The sequence below is a fragment of the Strigops habroptila genome, chromosome 1, assembly GCF_004027225.2.
Source record: "Strigops habroptila isolate Jane chromosome 1, bStrHab1.2.pri, whole genome shotgun sequence".
Classification (NCBI taxonomy): Eukaryota; Metazoa; Chordata; class Aves; order Psittaciformes; family Psittacidae; genus Strigops; species Strigops habroptila.
This window is the reverse complement of record NC_044277.2, coordinates 54,577,104-54,597,192: the sequence shown is the minus strand read 5'-3', so window position 1 is coordinate 54,597,192 and position 20,089 is coordinate 54,577,104. Positions and strand designations below refer to the sequence as shown.

Sequence of the window (20,089 nt, the reverse complement as noted above, 5' to 3'; positions counted from 1 at the left end):
CTCCTCCAAACTTGAGTGGTCCATCCCAATGAATAGGAAGTCAGGCAAAAATGCCAGGAAGCCTGCACAGAGAAAAAAGGAGCTCCTGGCAAAACTCGATTACAAGCAAGCAGCAGAGTCATCAGTGGAAGAAAATCTGGTTGGAGGCCACTGTGTACCCCTGGGATCAATACTAGGTCCAATTATGTTCAAAATCCTGGAGCATCTCTCATACGAGGAAAGGCTGAGAGAGATGAGGCTGTTTAGCCTGGAGAAGACAAGGCTCCAGGTGCTAAGCTTGTGAATGTGTACAAATACCTGAAGGGAGGGTGTAAAGATGGAGCCAGGCTCTTTCCAGTGGTGTCTAATGCCAAGACCAGAGGCAATGGGCACAACCTGAAACATAGGAGGTTCCATCTAAACATCAGAAAACACTTTTGTACTCTGAGGGCGACTGAACAGTGGCACAGGTTGCCCAGGGAGATTGTGGAGTCTCCATCCCTGAAGAAATTCAAAATCTCTTTGGACATCGTCCTGGGCATCCAGGTCTGGGTGAACCAGCTTGAGCAGGGGGGACCTCCAGAGGTCCCTTCCAACTTCAACCATTATGTGATTCTTTGATATGTTGAGATTTGCTTAAAAGAGGAAAGACACTCAACTATTTCCCCTTGTTTTATTATTCTTATTTCTTTCAAAAATAGCATAACAATGTACTTTCCAATGAAAATCGATAGAAGAAATCTAACAAAACCAGCTTTGACGCACACAAATTTCAAGGAAACATTTCAGCACTTCTAAATTGTATTTTTTTAGCTAGTTTCAGAAGTACTAATTCTAGCAGACAAGAGTCTTGTTTTCTTTGTTTCAGCAGCTGACCTGACTGATTCTACTGCTTTGGTGAAGGTTATAGGTGTTCTTCTACACAATAAAAAGAAATAAATCAGGAGTCATGGAGTAAAGAGTATGACCTAATTACAGGGGGAACACAATATAACTACAAACTCAGGTAATTTGAACACTTAACTCTAACAGAAATGTTCTTTCCTAGGTTTATTATAACTTTTCAAAATACTCATAACCATCAACATTTCATCATTTCATCTCTATGTAAACTATACTAGCCAACAGCTACTGTTTGCCCAACAGAGGAGAGAAAAAACATGAAGTATTCACACTCTCTCAGTAGTGGGTGGCTACAAGCATGTGGAAAGCAGAGCAAACACCATGTCAGAAATCTCTAAGCCAGCTCTTAGAGACTGACGGGCAGTTAAGATGGTAGTTAGGCACAGTGCTGCCTACTGATAACTAGATTACATCCCCAAAAAGTATTTGGCTCTGATTTGGGGATTATTATCCCCATGTACTGGTTTGTGCACACACATACACAGCCCTTCTTGCCTGAGTGAACTTCCAGCAGCCTCACATGTTATCAGCCTTCCCTTTTGGTTCATGATCCAGTACATAATAGCGTTCCTAATGCCTTAAGGACTGCAGTGAGGTCCTCATCACCACCAATAGCTCATCCTTCTGCCAAGCCCATTAGATCTGTCTAGTAAGTTTCAGGAGACATTAAAACTACCAAAAAGTCAGGAGAGTCAATAGAAAATGTTCGGTAATCTAAGTTCAGCAGCTGTTATTCATTACCACAGTCCTATTGGAAAAACAACATAGAGATTTAAAACTTTAGAAATTTAGTTCTTTCAGAGCTGTTTTGTACAGAACAAACTCATTTAATCTTGAAAGCACCATGAAGTGACACTACATATCAGCAAGCACAAAAAAAAGCCAAGAACATCATGGGACTTCACCATGTAAACTACACCTTGAATACCACTAAGGTAGATTTACACTGCAGGCTTGAGCACAGCACAGAGGTGCTCAAACTGACTCAGGTATTTTTTGCCACTTACCTCTGCATGCAATGTAGACATACCCTATATGTGTGACTGTATCTCGTGAATTAATAGAGCTCTGCAGTACAACATTTAGGCCCTCATTCTGCACATCAAACTCAACAGTCTTTTTTCCATCAATTTCAGAAAGTGCAGGGTCAGGCTTGTAATCACAAACATATTTCTACTAACAAAACATTTGTTTCTAACATAAATTTGTGTCGAGTTCAAACATGAGTTTTGAGAGCATGCAGATTGCTTACAAATGCTTAAAAAGACTGGTTCAGAATCTTTCTTATATATACACACACAAAGTCCATCTGTCACAGACAGGCAATGTAACTCAGAATCATGAGCTTGCTCTAGTTTTCGGTAGTGTCCTGCACACTTCTGATAATTAAAAAATAAAAAATAAAAAAATAGTTGCCACAATGGATTTCTGACCATTCCAACTTGCACATGGATATGATCTCTTCTTGTTGCATCCAGTACATGAAGTTTCACAGTTGCTTTTCAAATGCAAATACCAAGTAAATACCTAAAAAAAGAAAATGGGAGTATTTAAAGTTTCAGCTTCCTCTGTGACTCGATGAAGCTTTCAAAATGCAAACAAGTTGATACTCTGCCCAAACAACCTGTTAGCAAATTACTGACATTATAATGACTGCTATGGTTTCCTAACAAGTAACTCTAGCATTAAATTTCAGAACAGTTTTAGATATGTTTTCACAAGAGAGCTAAGAATTCACAAAAGCAAAATACCTTAAATACTGCTTTTCTCTGTACCAGCAGGCTATTTTACACACTTTCCACAGCAGTCATTCAGTCAATACTGAGTTTTCAAAACAATACTTACTTGTTGCTTCCCATTCAGATTTACTCAAAGTTCCCTAGAAGGAGACAAAAAACCAAAAACACAAGTTCAACAAAAAAATGAGGGAACAATAACACACCAATTTAACTCGCAATAATCAAACTTCCACAGACCAACTTCTAACCATCCCACACTGCCTAGCTATTTAGGGACAAGAGCAACATTACTGTAGATACTTACCGAGCATTACCACGGATACTTTAATTCCAATAACTAGGGCGGTAGAGAATTGCAACACCCCAGATAGCAGAACACACCTAAATTACGCAGGTATAAGGGAATGGGCCAAGAGCCTGTGGGGCTGGATTCCTGTGCAATGTGGAGCACACTGGGTCCATCCCCACACATCAGTGTGACTTGACCTGGCTCAAGCTGCTGTCCAGTCCAAGATGCCTGACACTTGTGAGAAGCAGCAGCCCTATATAATGGTGCTACCACCTTCCCTGGGTACACGGCCTGCAGCCCGCAAAAGCTCTATTTGCAAGAGAGTAAATCCCAACCCAACTCACGCATTGTGAAAAAAAACAGCCTGCCTTGCAGCCCAGGAAACCTACTCCTACCTCTGCTTTTTGGATGAAAGCAAAGCAAGTGTATAAATAAAAAACTGCTGCTACCTACCCTACCAATTAAGAGGCATGAGGTAACAACGAGCCTGTTTTCCACTCTGCCCACTCCATTCCCTTGCAGTGAGTCCTCACTGGGAGCATGACTTAGCCCATACACTACCTACTGACCAACCCCAACCAATCGATTCATCTTTTAAAACACTCGTGACAAAAGGCTTGTTCCAGCAGATTTCTTGTCTGCCAGGTGATACAGGAGCTGGCAAAAGACATCTTTGGTCTGACTTGACCGTTCTCATGCTTATTTCTTAAAAGCAGCATTTTTCTTTTTAAAATGTTCAGATTTCAAACACAGAGAGCAGGTTTCTTTTCCCTCTTGATATAGGATTTTTCTACATACAGTAAAAGGAATACATCCTGTAAGAATCTAAGAATTCAGAACATGAACAATAGATAAATCAATGATTTAAAAAAGGAAAAATCCAAGCAGAACAAACTCTAGCTGACCAGCTTCATGCTATGACAATGAAATAGGATGCCATTAATCAGTAATTGCGTACGATTTTACTAAAACTATAATTTTTACTCCAACTAGTCTCCAATTTTGGTTCTCTCTTGTCAAAGAGCCTCAACACATAAAAAAGACCTGAAGTTCAGACTGAAAGAGTCAACACTGCTTATCAGGAACTATTCAGCATGAATAGTTAGCTTAAACCAAGCCTTTGCAATGTTTCCACAGCCTGACTCCTCAAATGCACAGACAGAAGCAAATGCACGGCTATATGCCACCCTGAATAGCTAGCCAGGCTATAGACATAGAGCCAATAGCCAAGTAGCAGCAGTTCCTGAGGAAAAATTACAGCAGACACTGTCAGTCCTCCTGCTCACTTCCCAGGAACAGCAGCTGTGCAGGCTCCTGCCCATCATGCACCCAACTCTGAGACCAATATGAAAGAATAAAAGGCTGGGAGGGAACCAGCTGCAGAGAACTCCAACATTGGCATGTACTGCTAGGGCAGTGGAAAAAAAAACCTTTATAAAAAACATGAGAAAGACAGCAAGCTCAAAAAGGTAGCATGTGCATTAGAGGACAAGACTAAAAACAAACAAAAAAAAAAATTCAATTTGACCACTGATCTAAAATCTAGTACGATCTCCACTGAGGGTGGTTCAATATTCTTTTATTTCTGAAGTAATAAATCAAGCTGCCAAAACAGAAGAAATGCAGAAAAATATGTGACAGGATAGCAGACTAGGTTTTGTACAAGGTAAGATTATGATCATCACAAAGACAGTTTCTTTCCAATCCAGAATGTGAACCGAATATCATGTTCCAGAATGTGAACCGAAGATCAAGGGTGGAAATACACGGATTTAGTTTTATGCATGTAGGAATAGCCTAATTCTAGGATCTGTTTAAAAAAAAAAAAAAAAAAAAAAAAAAAAAAAAAAATAAAAAGAAAAAAGAACAGCAGATTTTAAAAAACAGCATTTACAAAACTTTAATAAAATCATCTGAGAAAGCAGCTGAATCTTCTTCACCCAAAAAGACAATAGAAAAAAGTGTTTAAGATTTCAAATACATAGAGTATTACGAAGAAAGTTTTCAACTCTCCTGTCAGAGGATTAAAGGAAGAAAACTAAAGCTTTAGATCAGTATTGTGAAGATCCAGAAACAAGAAAATTCTTCAAATTAAGAAGAGTTATGTTAGAAGAGCTGCCAAGGAAGACAGCAAAATATCCTTTCCCTTTTGCATTGTCACAAGCTTCTTAGTAGCTACCAAGTTAAGTGAATTTGACTCTTTGAGTATAGGGTTTAGATGAGATGAACTCCTCAGCCCTGCAGCTCTACGGTGGTGTGAACACGCACAGGGACATCCATATCAATTTCACTGGAGTTGAAATGAAGAAGGCACCACATGTCCAAAAGGTCAGGACCTCAATTTTAGACACCATTTGCTCTACTGAAGTAAGAAGGAACTTACCAATGGTAACTTTGCCTTGCCATCTTTGATGAACTCTTTTGCATGCTCATAATCATCAGGTTTATCAGAAACGAGCCTGGAATCACCAAATGTAGAATATGGCTGGAGAACATAGGAAACAAAAAATATTAATTGCATACATTAATCACATCAGTCAAGGGTTTGTCACAATGTAACCCACAATAGAAGTCAATAATTATTAAGAGGATCTTGAATTCAGATCTCTCCCTTATAGTACCTACAAGATCAGGTCTGATACTGCCTACTTCCCAGAAAATCTGCCACCCAGGATTTATAAACTAACTTTTATCCTTACTCTCCAAAAACTATTAAAATTACGCTCTGTGTACAGCTCATTCTGAGTATTACCTATTAATCTTTTAGAACAGCAACTGAACAAATCAGCACCTCTTCAGCAGAAGTACTAAGAAATGAGCAACTCTAAGATTTCAAGCATAATACTTAAAATGATTCAGTAACACCCAGGAGCTGTAACAGAAGTATGCAACTGATTCTTCAATGCTAATATATACTTATGGCCTGGTTTCTGCTGGGATAGAGTTACTTTTCTTCCTAGTAGCTGTGCAGTGCTGTGTTTTGGCTTTAGGCTGAGAACAATGCTGACAACACACCAATGTTTTAGTTGTTGCCAGGTAGCAGTTACCCTGATCAAGGACTTTTCAGTCTCATGCTCTGCCAGTGAGAAGGGGCACAAGAAGTCTGGAGGAAGTAGAGATAGGACACCTGACCCAAACTAACCAAAGGGGTATTCCATACCACAGCATGTGATGCCCAGTGTATAAACTGGGTGGAGATGGCCAGAAGGGACCGATCACTGCTCAGGTTGGCCTGGGTATCAGTCAGCAGGTGGTGAGCAATTGTATTGTGCATCACTTGGATTTTCTGTATTTTCATCTCTCCTTTTTTTATTCTTGCCTATTATTATTGGTGTTATTATTTCTATTATTACTACATTTTACTTAACTTCAATTACTAAACTGTTGTTATCTCAACCTGCAGGTTTTACCTTCTCCCAGTTCTTCTCCCTATCCTGCCCAGGGCAGGGGGGCAAGCAAGCAGCTGCGTGATACTTAGTTGTCAACTGAGCTTAAACCATGACAACTTAAGTATATACTTATTAAAGATCCTAATCACTACATAATGGTCTGTACTTAGCAATGCAGTCCTCAGTTGTAAGTGGCCACTAATTTAAGATAATTTTCACTAAAAATGAAGCTGATATGTCAAAGGCTGTGTCACCACGCTACTGGCAATAGGAGCCCATACAAAGCACCATCACTCTGAGAGTCAACAAGGACAGTCAAGCCCACTTGCAGCCCATGTGACTCAGTCTTATATGTCACTGGATACTTGACTTGATAGTTTTATGCTGGGAAAAAAAGAAAAAAAAAAAATAATCTACTGTTTGAGGGAGGAGGGAAGAACGGAGAACTGCGAGTAAAACCAAAACCTCAGAGATGGCATTGAAAAGCTTCTCTGAAGCTGCTAAAGTCACCCAGGACAAGAGCTTGAGGATAAAAAGAAAGCAGAAACACTGGGCAAAACCATAACCTCAGTTACAGTTAAGTACCATTTTCTTCTACAAATACAGCCTGTCCTTCTATTCCTACAAAGATACTTTCTGTCTTTTCAATCAATATTCCTTGCACAAAGATCCACTTCTAGTCTCTTGTTGAGGAAGAAAATGGATTATGGTTACCACTATCTGAAACCAGGCACAATTCCTGTGCTTCTACTTACTACTTGATAAAAACAGAAATTTACCTCAAAATTGAAATTTTTGTCTACAAAACTGAATCACTCTATTGGGTGCAGGTGTCCAGGCACTGGCAGCAGGGGCTGCAGAGTTGGCCTCTATGAGAAGAGGCTGGGGCTGTCCCACACTGGACAGAGCTGGTTCCACCAGTCCAACAGAGCCATCACAGGGCACAGCTGAGCCCCTCAGCCACGGGTGGAGCACCTCTGGGAAAACGTGCTTAAGCAAGCATAAAAAACCTGCACAGCAGCTGTGAGAAAGGAGTGAGGAAAAATGTGAAACTCCCCTGCAGGTCAGGGCAGGAGGGCAGGAGGTGCTCCAGGTACTGGAGGAGAGATTCCTCTACAGCATGTGGTGCAGACCATGGCGGGGCAGGTTGTGCCCCTGCAGCCCACCGAGGACCATGCTGGGACAGACACTCACAGTGCAGCCCATAGAGGACCACATGCTGCAGCAGGCGGACATGACCTGCAGGAAGCTGCAGCCAGTGGAGAGCCCACACAGGAGCAAGGCCCTGGCAGGAGCTGCGGCCTATGGAAAGCAGCTCGACCAGGAGCAGGTTTTCTGGCAGGAGTTGCAACCCCATGAAGAACCAACCCACACTAGAGCAGTTTGTTCCTGAAGGGCTGTACCCCATTGTCGTGGCTTAAGCCCAGCTGGTAACTCGGAACCACGCAGCCGCTCGCTCACTCCCTCCCTTCTTCCTCCCCCTGCTCCCAGAGGGATAGGGAGGAAAATCAAAAGAATGTAACTCCCACAGGTTGAGATAAGAACAGTCCAGTAACTAAGGTATACTACAAAACCACTACTGCTACCACTAATAATAATAACGATAAAGGAAATAACAAGGGGAGAGGATACAATTGTTCACCACCTGCCGATCGATACCCAGCCCGACCCGAGCAGCGATCTGGGCCTTCCAGGTAACCCCCCGCAGTTTATATACTGGGAGACAGCACACACGGGAGCAGTTCGTGAAGATTGTATCCTAATGGAGGAACCATGCTGGAGCAGGGTTAAAGTGCGAAGAGGAAGGAGAGGCAGAGCCAAAGAGTTACAGACTGACCACAAACCCCATTACCCTGCACCACAGGGTGGGGAGAAGAGGTAGAAAGGTCAGGAGTGAAGTTGAACCTGGAAACAAGCAGTGAGTGGGACAAAGGTGTTTTTAGGTTTGTCTGGTTTTCACCATTCTACGCTTTTTTCCTTTTTTTGGTAACTAATTTAATGAATCTTCACCACTTCTAGTCTGTTTTGCCCATGACAGTAACTACTAAGCAATCTCCCTCTCTTTATCTTGACCCACAAGGTCTTTTTCTTATTTTCTCTCTGCATTTTGTTGGGAAGAGGAAACAAGAGAGCAGGTTGGTGGTGTCCGACAGCCAGTTAAGGTCAACGCACCACAGTCGCACTTTCAGCCACAGGAGTTTAGTTCTTCTGTTGGTAGCCCTTAATTACCCGCACAGTGTTCACAAGAGGAATTTCAATTATTGCACAAATAATTAACAAGATGTAAAATACTATTTAAATGAAACAACTTAACTCTGTATTTACCTCCAAGGCCTGCATTCTCCTCAACAGCATTTTATGCTCCTCATTCTTGATTTTCTCTTCATAGAATTCCCGAAATGTCATTTTGTAGACTAATCTCATACCATGCTTCTTCGCCATTCTGTCAAAATAATAAGCTTAATTAGGGAAGCCATAAAATTATTGTGGTTTTATTTTCAAAGCAACAATTTTAAGCCACAGTGACATCTTATGGTATTCAGTAGGATTACATTCTTTCTAGAATTTGTTTTCTTAGTAGACATTTAAACGAAAAAAATGCACTACGACCATAAACAGTACTATTTTTTTTTTAATTAGGACAACAAAAATCCACACAGAATTAATTTAAAAACATTTTAATAGAAAAATGTCTCTTCTCCCAACACACAGAAGTAAGCTCTGTTTGAACTTCCAGATAGACGACACGAATTTCCCTGAAGTATCACCATCTTGACATGTCACACATTACAGATATAAACCTTTCTCTACCAGATTTATTGCTTTATATCTCAATTATATGTAGGCCCTGTGGTCATACAATACTGAAGTTACAGGTGTCAGTGACAGATGCTGGTATCTGTCATAGAGAACTACAAATTAAGTATATGAAAATATACAGGTTTGAAGGGAAAGCTTAATAGTGTTTAACTGCCATACTGGGCTTGAATGACAGGAAAACACACAACATGGAAACATTTGTCTGTACTCCAGGAGACAGGCTGGGAAAGGCACATCTGAATTCACACAGAGATAACAGCAAAATGCATGCTCACAAGATGACGATGATTTAGAGGAAGAAAAAATAAGTCGTAGGAAAAATCCTATGAACATCTGAAGAAAGTTGGAGAAGACAAGGAAGAGGCACCATGATGAAGATGGCATACAAGGCGGCTTGCTGAAGGACTAAAGAAAGTTATTCTAAATAACTTTCTTCTATTCTATTCTAAGTTCTAAAGAAAGGTAAAATGAAAGTTAAGATTAAAGAAGAAAAACCTGACAGCCTTAAAGGTTTGCTGACAGATCCAGTATATCATAGAATCAACTAAGTTGGAAAAGACCTTTAAGATCATCAGACACAGGCATTCTCATGTGAAACCCGGTTTAAGTCTTCACAACTTCTGACCAGAGCACCTTCAACTGAGTGCAATGGACAGATCACAGTTGTGGATGGAAACACAAGAAACCACTGCATTTGGAGCAACAACAAAAAATTATGAACTGAAAAATATAAGAAAGCCAAAATATAATGTTCTGCAGCTACTACACAATGACACACAAACTAAACAAATGCTTATTATGTTTCACAGCTTTCATTGTATAATGAATTCAAAAACTTAACTTACTCTTCCAGTAATGGAAAGTAAACCAAGAACTCAGGGACATCAACCACTTCTTCCAAGTGGAAATCATACTTGCAGCCAAACAAAGGATATTCTCCCTTCTTTTCAAATTTTACACTGTACACATCGTTCCCAAATGAATTTGTTTCGGAAGCTTCAAGTCGCTTTCTATAAAATGAGATATAATCAAACATTGATTGATCAGTTTTTAATTTAACAAGCATAGAAAACCAAGCATAAGAGGTCTGAAAGTGTTTCTCCCAATACTACAGCATTCAGTGATCTCTGTAGCTTCCCACCTCCCTTATCTAACAAAGCAAGGAAACAATGAAATTCGAAGACACATACTAGGTTTTAACAGTTTATCATTCCTATACAACATACCAAGGACTAAAGGGACAGTCTACATGGACAAGCTACACTTCCTGAAACAACCACAGCAAACCCTGACAGTTATTCTCCAGGCTACCGCTATTTTGCCATTATTTAAGTCATTACAGAGGGTTTATGTATGAAGATCTACATATACTCTAAGCAGAAGAGCCACGGATGCAAGAGACAAGGGTTAGTACAGATTTAGCTGTTTGAGTCAAGCTCACGAGTGAGATCTTCCTGACTAGAATCCAAAATCGTTGTAAAAAAAAAAACAAACTTGCCTTTGTTTGCACAAACATATCAGAGCACTGTAAGAGTGATTATCACTTAACAATGCTTCACAGACTTTTGAACAACTAATAGAATATAAACGCACTTACACAAGTTCAAAGCTATTTGGAGTTGTGCCAATGAAATACCCTCCAGGAGAGAGGTTCCCACAAGCATTTTTAAGCATCATGTCAGCCTGCTCATACGTCTCAAATGAGTAATGGTAAACAAACTGACAGCTGCAAATGTCAAAGCGCATATCTGGATCACTGTATTTAGAAGACAAGAGATCCTGAAATAGATTAAAAAGAAAAAAAAAAAAGTGTAACAAAAGCTACAAAACCAAGCATGATTCAATTAAATCTTCCAACAAATACACTACTCCTATAATTCTTCTAAATTTTTCCTTTCAGCCCCCATTCCTTTACAATTTCAGCAAGAACAAGATGAAAAACAGTAAGAGAAAGTCCTCTGCTACACAGAAAACCATGCACAACATCTGGGAACAAGAATACACACACGTATTTCAAAGTTATCATTTCCTCAAATTCCTTCCACGTTTTCAAGTAACACCACCACACCTGAAAGGCCAAAACCCAAGGTTAGTTACCTAACAGTTTCCAGAGATATTTTACTGCTGAGGGTTTATAATCAGTCACTATTCTAGCTGGAAACAATTATAATTATAAAATTAATTTTCTGTTTAGTAAGTCTCTGTCATGAAAACTGAGCCATTAAACATACAATTGAGAGGAGGAGGAGCTGTTTTAAGTATAGCAATTTGCACTGCCCACCAAGCTGTATTTGTCTGTATTCTCACACACACACATACATGTGTACCAACATACTCCTCCCCACCCCAGACCAAGTAACCAGTAACTCTGAAGAACTTCAGAGCCCTTGAAACTTGTCAGGTTAAAGCTTGCCACGGTTTGACCCTGTATTCAGCAGCTCTCTAATTCCTCTTGATCAGGCTTCCTTTATACAATGCTACTAGTCACCATAAGTAACACAGGAGCACACAAATTCTCCCCAAGGCCCATGATGTGCATTCTGTACTTAAAATATTTCATACTTAACAGTTCTACCCGAGTTTTCTTATCTCCCAGACTTCCACCCACCCACCCACTCACTCCCAGACTCTATCAGTTCATCCCACATACTGTCAACGTTCTGTCTGTGCCAAGACAAAAAACGGACACATCACATACCCATAGCAATTTATCTGTTCATTTACTCCCCCTCCACATTTTGAGAAAGAAACAGGAAACTGAGAAACAGAGGGGGACAGAATTAGACAAGATGTGAGACTGAGATTTTGCACTATATACAATACAGATTACAGAGATACGAAGTCAGGGAGACGAACTTCTGTGTGCACAGACAGGCAGGACAAGGCATGCAACAGAAAACAGATGTGTATATAAGACTGAGCTGTAACAGCAACACAGAAATATCCCTTTCTTTCCTGGCCAAGGCTCTTTCCTCTCTCTCCCATGTTTGAGCTGAGAGGAACCTGCAACAGACTGTATTCTTGAGAACGAGAAGCAACCAAGAATTCAAGCAAACAACCCTTCCTGCAAGGCTAGGAAGAACGGGTTCAGCCTTTCCACAGAAATGCTGGAACCAGGTAGGCTCTGTCCTTCAACCTGGATTTCTACAAAGCAAAAGCAGTGCTGGCTACAAGACTGTCTCCTAAGCCTCAGTGATGTATTCACCATCACCTCCAGACAGCCTAAGAAATCTGCTTTACTAGACAAGTTTTGAAGATATGTATTACAGTAATTAAAATGCTGCTAGAAGCAAAAAAATAGTGGGATAAGCAGAATGTACAAGTCAAATCAGAAAATGTCCCTGATTCCTTCCAGCATAAACACATTCTGCTGGCTCCCAGAACTTCAGAGGCAAGTAATCATTCCCTTCCTCTTGTCAACTGAAAGGAACTGAAAGCAGCAGATTTATTATCTGAGAAAGACATTCAGGCTTCAAGAATGCTACACTGTAAAACAGTAATAAAACACATTTAACTACATCTTAACCCAACTTTCCAGTAACCCATTTGGCTGATTCTCCTGACAGTACAACAATCTGATCTTGAAAATATACATGCCCAAAACATTACAGCACTACCATCACTTCCTATACTTGCTTTAAAAAAGAACGTTAAATCTCCAAAATATTATGAAGCATAGGAACAGTACCTTGGTACTATCCGCTTGTATAAACTCTGCATCAAAAATATGTTCATTATAACGACATCGGGCTTTCATGTCTTCATATCGCTGCTTGCACTGTTGCACAGAAATGTCAGCAATATCTGTATATGGAGAGAGAAATTTTCAAAAATAAATAAATAAACCAAACAAGTGTGTAAACAACCACTTTTATATTTCCAATTTCATAGAATCACAGAATGGTTTGGGTTGGAAAGGACCTTAAGAATATGTAGTTCCAACCCCCCTGCCATGGGCAGGGACACCTCACCCTAGACCATGTCGCCCAAGGCTCTGTCCAACCTGACCTTCAACACAATCTGTAGAAAAGGAATTTAATTTGCAGGAAGTGTTTGGGGTTATAACTCTTTACGATTTTCAGTCTTTATTGCATGACAAAAGTTGTAATCTGAAGATTTCAGAAAGCTCCCATCCTGAAGAGTACAAAGCAAGCCTCCAAAATTTCAAGTAATGGATACTAGGTGATTGATACTAAGTGCTGTCAGCACAAAGTGTCTAGTATGCACTAGCTAATACAGCTCAGCCCTCAGCACTAAAAAAAGTACTAAAAGCTGTTCATCTTTTTTCAAATATACAAGAAGTTGAAATGCAATTATTTCTGATATGTACTGATAGATCAGTATATATCATGTGAATTGTTTTTTAATTTTCTTTTTAAGACTGTTCCTCTCTCAGGCATTAAGTTTCATGGAATAACAACAGTTTGCACAAATTTTTAAACAATATACAATAAATTTACATAGGAACTTTGTAAGTAAATTAATTAACTGTATTTGAAGACTGCCAATCGAACAAGGCAAGCAACAGCTGTAAAATACAGAATATCCCAGAATAATTCACACTAAAAGGATGCTATGAAATTTTGGTATCTAATTAAATTTGAAGTAATACTTCCTCTGATTATCCTTGGGAAAAGGGAAGATGGTATCTCCCTCCCCACATCTAAGCAAACTATTTAAACAAGAGAGTTTTTTAATCAGTTTTCAGCTCTTCCCCTTTCTGAGTCTGAAAATCTTTAGTTGATTCTTAACACCCAACACCATTTTCTGTCACAACCTTGTGAGGTTTATTTTCTTTGTTAATGCAACCTTTCTCTGTGTGTTTTCAGAAGTTAAAAAACACTGCAAGATAGTATGTGGGAGAAAAGACATGAAATACAAAACATCAGCCTTTTTTCCAGGGCTACACTTTGCCTAAGACAATCTGTGGCAATAGCATGTCTCTTTAGTGATACTAGTTTTTAGTTACAAGTTGAACGAGAAGCTATTACACAGAAAATCAAAGTTTCTTATATTTATGCTGGCAATCAAGTTTATGTCTTCAGGTTAAAAGACAATATAAGACTTTTTGACAGAAAGCATACCATTGCATTCTTGGGCTTACTAAAACAAAGTAATAAAAGACTGGAGATGTGCCCATAAAACACTAATGTACTTTCCCTGGGAAGTTATTTTGTCTTCTTACCAGTACAGACAAGTTTTTTAATTCTGCCTTTTTTCCATTTCAGTAGGTCTCCACCTTTGCCACATCCTAGATCCAGAACAGCTATATCATTCTTTTTCCGTCGTACCCGGTCTATAAATTCACCTGGAAAAATAACAACAGAGAACTCACATACAGGTCTCTGTAATTCACTTGTATTGTACAGAGAAGCCTAAAGGACCGAAAGGGTGTGAGATTTTTAAAACATCTCAAAACTTATTTTGCCTAGAAGTCTTCTTAGCATTAGACTTACATCTCTCTTTCTAGAAACCACTAATGATGAAAGGAACCACAACATTTTAAAACTATGGAGAAGATAATGAATATTTTCTGTGCTTAATGTGCTTTGCATGTAATGTGACTGGAGCACTGAACTGTTTCCCTGGCAGACAAAGGCAAAACTGCACATCACTAAACAACCACCCTGTGCGTGAGTAGGCAAACAGGGTTCCCTTTCATTACCATTATAATGAAGGCAGATGTTATTTGAAAGTATGCGAAAGCCTTTTGGAGAAGAGTAAAAGCCAATTAAATGCATCAGCCACAACATTTCCTTGCGGTCACATTACATAAATGCATAATGTTTTCCACTCACTCTCCTAGGCCTCGCAAGAACATTAGGTACTTGCTTGCTGTCTTCTTGCCCTACATACACCAGTTTCATCTTTTCTTCTATCTTCCCTCTGCCTAGATTATCTCTGACTGATGTTGGCATATTACATGAAACATATCTGCATGCTAGCAACTTTTCTTCACAATAAGAGACATGAAATATGTTCTGATACATCTCCTACAACACACTACTGAAATTCATCACAACTGAAAGTCTTCAACACAGGCTTCAGGAACAGCTTTGTATAAATCTAAATATTGCTTCCAACTGCTCTGACACAACACAACAAAAACCAGCATACTAAGACAAATGGTGCCAACATCTCTTGGCATAGATCCCTCTTCATCAATCTGTGGTGTCGTGCCGATAATTCATTTCTTTGTTTGCAGGTATCTAACGGTTCCGTTTCCTCACTTTGAAATTAATTTGTGGGACAGCAGACTTTGCCTTTCATAAAAAGCTGCTGACTCTTAAAGAACTATATCCTCTAGTTTTTAATCTTTTACACTGTTGACAATAGGCAATACAGAAAAATATCTGAGTTCGAGTTTCCTGCAGAATTGCTTGAAACCCAAGGACAGACTGCTTTAGGAAAAGGCTAAGAAGTTATTTGAGATAGATTTAAATAACAAGAACAGCTCAATCTAAGAAGGACAGATTCTTTACGATTTAAAGCTGTACCTTTCTCTTTAAAAATGTCACAAAGAACAGTTTCCAGTATGAACTTTTTCTAGGTTTCAGGTCAGTTGATCTTTAAACCTTTAGCATACCTTTGGCACTCCAACAATGGTATTTTATTCCACTGGAAAATCTTACTATGTATTAAGAGACAAAGTGCCACAATCAACAGAGAGCAGAAAAAACATTACATTTTGATACAAAAATTAGTTAGATTTTATGAAAGTCTAACTGATCAGTTAAGGAAGCTTACCAATGAGGACGCTCTTTGTCCAATTATTAAAGTTTCGGAGGTAGAATATGCGAGACTGGCTACGTTTTTCCAATCCAACTTCCTGAAGCTCATTATAATGTGCAGCTACAGCTTGCCCATGGCCTACCTTACGCTGTAGAAAAGAGGGAAGGAATAGACTCAGGCAGTGAATTCTTGAAAGATACATGTTCATTTTAAGGATTTAAAAAAGTAAACAAGTAATACTATGAAGAGCACCATCATTTTATATATATACATATATAAAAAAAAAAAAAAAACATTTTCTGTATCTGTCCTGGTACTGATGTCAGCACTTCCCATTATCACAGAGACAACTCCCTTAAAAATTTTAATCTCCTTTTCAGTTGGTCTGAGTAATTTCTGACAGATGAAGCCCAGCATCTTTTCTTCACAGAAATACTTAATTTTCAGTTCTCTAATACTTTCGTCACTCTCAAGCAATCAGTTTCATTCCCCTAAACCTGGGATTGAAGAGGAGGATGTTCCTTCTCAAGGAAGTTTAAGCTTCTTCAAAAATCCCATTTCAGAAATTCAGTGTTTACATCTAACAGAAGTGTATAAACTGCCAATTTAACCAAAATTCCAACTAGCTGATGTTGCAGAAAGACCCAAGAGGATGATCCCACTGCCACATCTGTAGACAGACGATGGTAACAGAATGAGAGTAATGACAACGTATCCCATTTAATGCTTAACAGTTAGCTGTAGAAGCATCTCTGGTTTAGCCTTAACTGCAAATACTCCAAGAGATTTCTGTCCCATGGGACACAGAGAAGGAGTTCTTCACCTTGGAAATAATCTTCAATTATATGCACAAAATTAAAACAAATAAAATAAGAATGTGGAGAACCAATACAATTTCTGAGGCGCAACAGTGCTTTAAATAACAGTACAAACTAGAACATATGATTCTCAGTTAAAACCCACAAAGATGCTACAAAGCCCCAGCCAGTACGAATTCACACAGCAATTAAAAGCATTCCCCACAGCTGACTACAAAAGTCAACATCCAAGCATTTTATTATTCAAATAGCAGATCCTCAAGGTTTAAATAACTTTAATATACTACTTGAATTCTTTAGCGTTTCCTATCATTTTGGTAACCTTCAGAATGAACACAGACATCCTTGTCTGGAATCCTTATGACCCAATCATCTGTTTATTACCACACTCAGTTGACATACTAATAAATATTTTGATCATTTCTAATCTTTTTTAGGGTAGGCACAGATGGCTTCCTGAATGGCTACTGAGGGTGACGTAAATGAGAACGGCTGACTTTGACAAGTGCAGAGGACACATTAATACAATCCATTAACATATCTCAGCTGCTGCAAGCACAGATGCAAACAGCCATCAGCAATAACATCTAGATGCTGGCAGCTGCGTTCAATGCAATCACCTCTCTACACCCTCCAGCTATGCAAAACCAATGTATTTCTTGTCCATCTTAACCGCATCCCAGAGCTACTTTATTAAAAATATGACAGGGTTAATAATGTTTCTACCACAACAAAAGGCACTCCTTATTTTATTAGATTGCTTAGCCGTAAGTTAACATCCTGGAAAAATTCTTAACAGAGAAACAAAACATTAGGTCAAAGGCATTTTCAAATTGTACTCAAATATCCCGAAAGGTCAAAATTAGACAGCATCAGTTTCTACAACCTCATACATAATAAAGGACAGCATCATATTACCTTTTTTACCCTCCCAGTTAAAAGGACAAATGTTTTCTGCTACTTCTGGAGTCTTCAAACAAAAAAGCACCTGTAAACTTTTCAGGATTTCACTTTGCTAACAAACCATACTGAAATTATATCACAGACGATGCAGTTTGTAGAGTCTTCTAAATTATATAATACGTTACTGAGGAAATGAAAGGACAAAATTATCTTACCGAAGAACCTCAAACGCACTATACTAACACAGAGGAAAACAACATACAAAACATACAAATTCAAGATACGAGAGTTGGACTAATGCCAGTAAACCCTATACTGCACTACCAGATTGCTACCACACAGGCAACAGAACAATAGTCTAAGAATTGGAGGAAGCACATGCTGAGATCAGTTCTCTCAACATTCTAGTTACTAGCCCTCCTTCTCTCCCGTTAAGCCCAAACATAACTTCTGCACCTGTTATTTTGCTAGGAAGCTACCCACAAACTTTGACATTTGGTGTTTCATGCTGGTTCACATATGTTTAGTATAAATATTTTCAATCTTTCCTTGAGCTAAGGCTTTAAAACAAGGATTTGAACATAGCTCAAAATAAATGATACCCACTGCTTTCTTCGCAGGTTCATCTTCAGAGTCTAAATTCTTCCCTTTTGCTGTGCCATCTTGATTACCACTATCGACTTCTTTTTCATTTGCAGTGGAGTGAACTGTACCTGAAGTTGAACTATCACCTTCCTGACTAATACCTGAATCTGCCTCTAAAGTACCAGGTGTTTTCTCCACTTCTTCATCCAAACTCTTCTCTACTTCCTGTTCTTCAGTCTTGGTTAAATCAGCCATTTTTGACAAGTGAGTCTCCTTGTCTACTGATCAGAATGGAAATCTGTAGAGGGAAAAAACAAAACAAACCACCAACTATTTTCAGTGTTGAATTTTATTTACTTCTGGTTACAGTCATGACTTTCAATTATAATGCTGACATTATAAAAAATAATATGCCTTTGCCCTGGAAAACATATAGACTTCAAATTTGACTAGTTATTTTATAAAGACAGCACAATAGAATATACAGAATTTTAAAGTACTGTCATTACAGGAAGATCAAATTAAGATAAATCTTTACTCTTCATGTTTGACTCTTTCTTAGCTATCTTTATTGACTCAAGGGCAACATGCTACTGGTTTTGAGCCTGTAATCGCCCTTTCCCCTCCCTATAAAAAGTAAACTACAAACCACTTTATGTTTAGAAACACAAGCTGACAGAGTCCTTCAAATTAGTAAATTCATTATTTAATCTGTTTTCAAATGGATGCCCTCAAACAAGAAAATCAAGGCGCTTCTTGAGCAAATTTTCATATCAGGAGCGGATTTTCAAGTTTGCCGAGAATATCCACTATGCCTCAAGCCTCACTAGTACTAGGAATCTTCAGCTGTAACTGCATTTCCTTATCTCCACAAACATCTATACAGTCTGTAGGGCAGTAAATCACTGTCACATGGCCCACTCAGCCTCCAGCACATCCCAGCGTTTTTTACACCATCGTTGGGGAGCAGGACATATACTTTCTAATATAGCACAGCAGACGACAATTTGGCAACTCCTCTTCTGAAACAGTAGCTTATTTCAGTCTAACAAAAAACACACACACTTCACTGTGTACAGGCTTAAGCCTCCTAATGATGACCACGCGCATTAATTAAGCAGACCACTTATACAGAGACCCCAGAAGAGCTTTCCTCAAAACAAATAGCCTCAAAGCACGACTTATGGCAACATCTACTACACTACACCAGCTAACTCACGCTTCCAAAGCAGCGCACCCTTTCTTAGCTTCACCGGGCTGTCCCAAGCAGTTTACCTGATACTTTTAACGCCTAAACTTGGAAACTATCCGAATTTTGTAACCAGTGATGGCAACCAAATTCTCAGGGACAGCTCCTTCGGAAGAGAGCTCAAAACGCGCCGGGTAACAGGAAACGAACGGGACCTTGGGGCTCCTGAAGCCGGCCGCGCAAAGAAGCGACAGTCACCGTAGCTCCACCCCGCTAACGGGCCAAGGCTCTGAAGTGTCCTCGCTGCGCCACGGGGGGCTGAGGGCGGGGTTCCGGGGCGCTCCCGCGGGCAGCCGCCGCCTGGGGCGCCTCCCGGGGCCCGCAGGAGCCCGCCGATGCGATGCGAAGCGAGGCCCGGCCCACCACAACAACGGACAAAGCGCGCGCCGCCGCGGCACCACCCACGAGTCCCGGCGCCACCGCAGCCGATTGGCGGCGGCCGGTGGCGCAGCGCGGCCTCAGCCCCGCCCACCCCGGCTGCCCGCGGGGCCGAGGGCCCGGGGCGCCCGCCCGCCCGCCTCACGCCGCACCGCCGCCTCGCGCCGCCGCCGCCGGGCCGCCCGGGAGAGTCCGCGGCACTCACCCTACCCCGCACCGTTCCGCCATCCTGTTTGCGGAAGTGACACCCTCGGCGGCGCGGAGCCGTCACATCCGGTCTCGTCCCGCGGCGGGGCAAGACTACG

At 40.2% G+C, this 20,089-nt stretch overlaps 1 protein-coding gene across 3 annotated transcripts; it reads right to left on the bottom strand.

Annotated features, from left to right (window-relative positions):
- Nucleotides 1–638: 638 nt before the first annotated feature.
- Nucleotides 639–20,060, bottom strand: RNMT (RNA guanine-7 methyltransferase). Of its 3 annotated transcripts, none has more exons than XM_030482328.1 (11): nt 19,990–20,060; nt 18,179–18,455; nt 15,867–15,999; nt 14,305–14,427; nt 12,808–12,923; nt 10,717–10,898; nt 9,965–10,129; nt 8,625–8,742; nt 5,294–5,395; nt 2,728–2,761; nt 639–2,409 (listed from the first exon to the last, which is right to left on the bottom strand). In XM_030482328.1, exons 2-11 carry the CDS (start codon nt 18,410–18,412, stop codon nt 2,372–2,374), a joined length of 1,245 nt encoding a protein of 414 aa, XP_030338188.1. In that variant the 5' UTR covers nt 18,413–18,455; nt 19,990–20,060; the 3' UTR covers nt 639–2,371. The 3 variants fall into 3 exon arrangements, with proteins under 3 accessions (XP_030338188.1, XP_030338204.1, XP_030338196.1); XM_030482344.1 differs by having other exon boundaries at nt 742–2,409; nt 19,995–20,034; XM_030482336.1 differs by lacking the exon at nt 19,990–20,060 and adding an exon at nt 19,562–19,757 and having other exon boundaries at nt 742–2,409.
- Nucleotides 20,061–20,089: the final 29 nt, after the last annotated feature.

Excerpts from the sequence above, each read along its gene's own strand:
- RNMT (XM_030482328.1), bottom strand. The coding sequence starts at position 18,412 with ATGGCTGATTTAACCAAGACTGAAGAACAGGAAGTAGAGAAGAGTTTG. Across the intron at positions 16,000-18,178 it reads ATGAACCTGCGAAGAAAGCA|CGTAAGGTAGGCCATGGGCA; the intron begins GTGGGTATCATT and ends TCTTTTCTACAG. Across the intron at positions 14,428-15,866 it reads GACAAAGAGCGTCCTCATTG|GTGAATTTATAGACCGGGTA; the intron begins GTAAGCTTCCTT and ends TTATTTTTCCAG.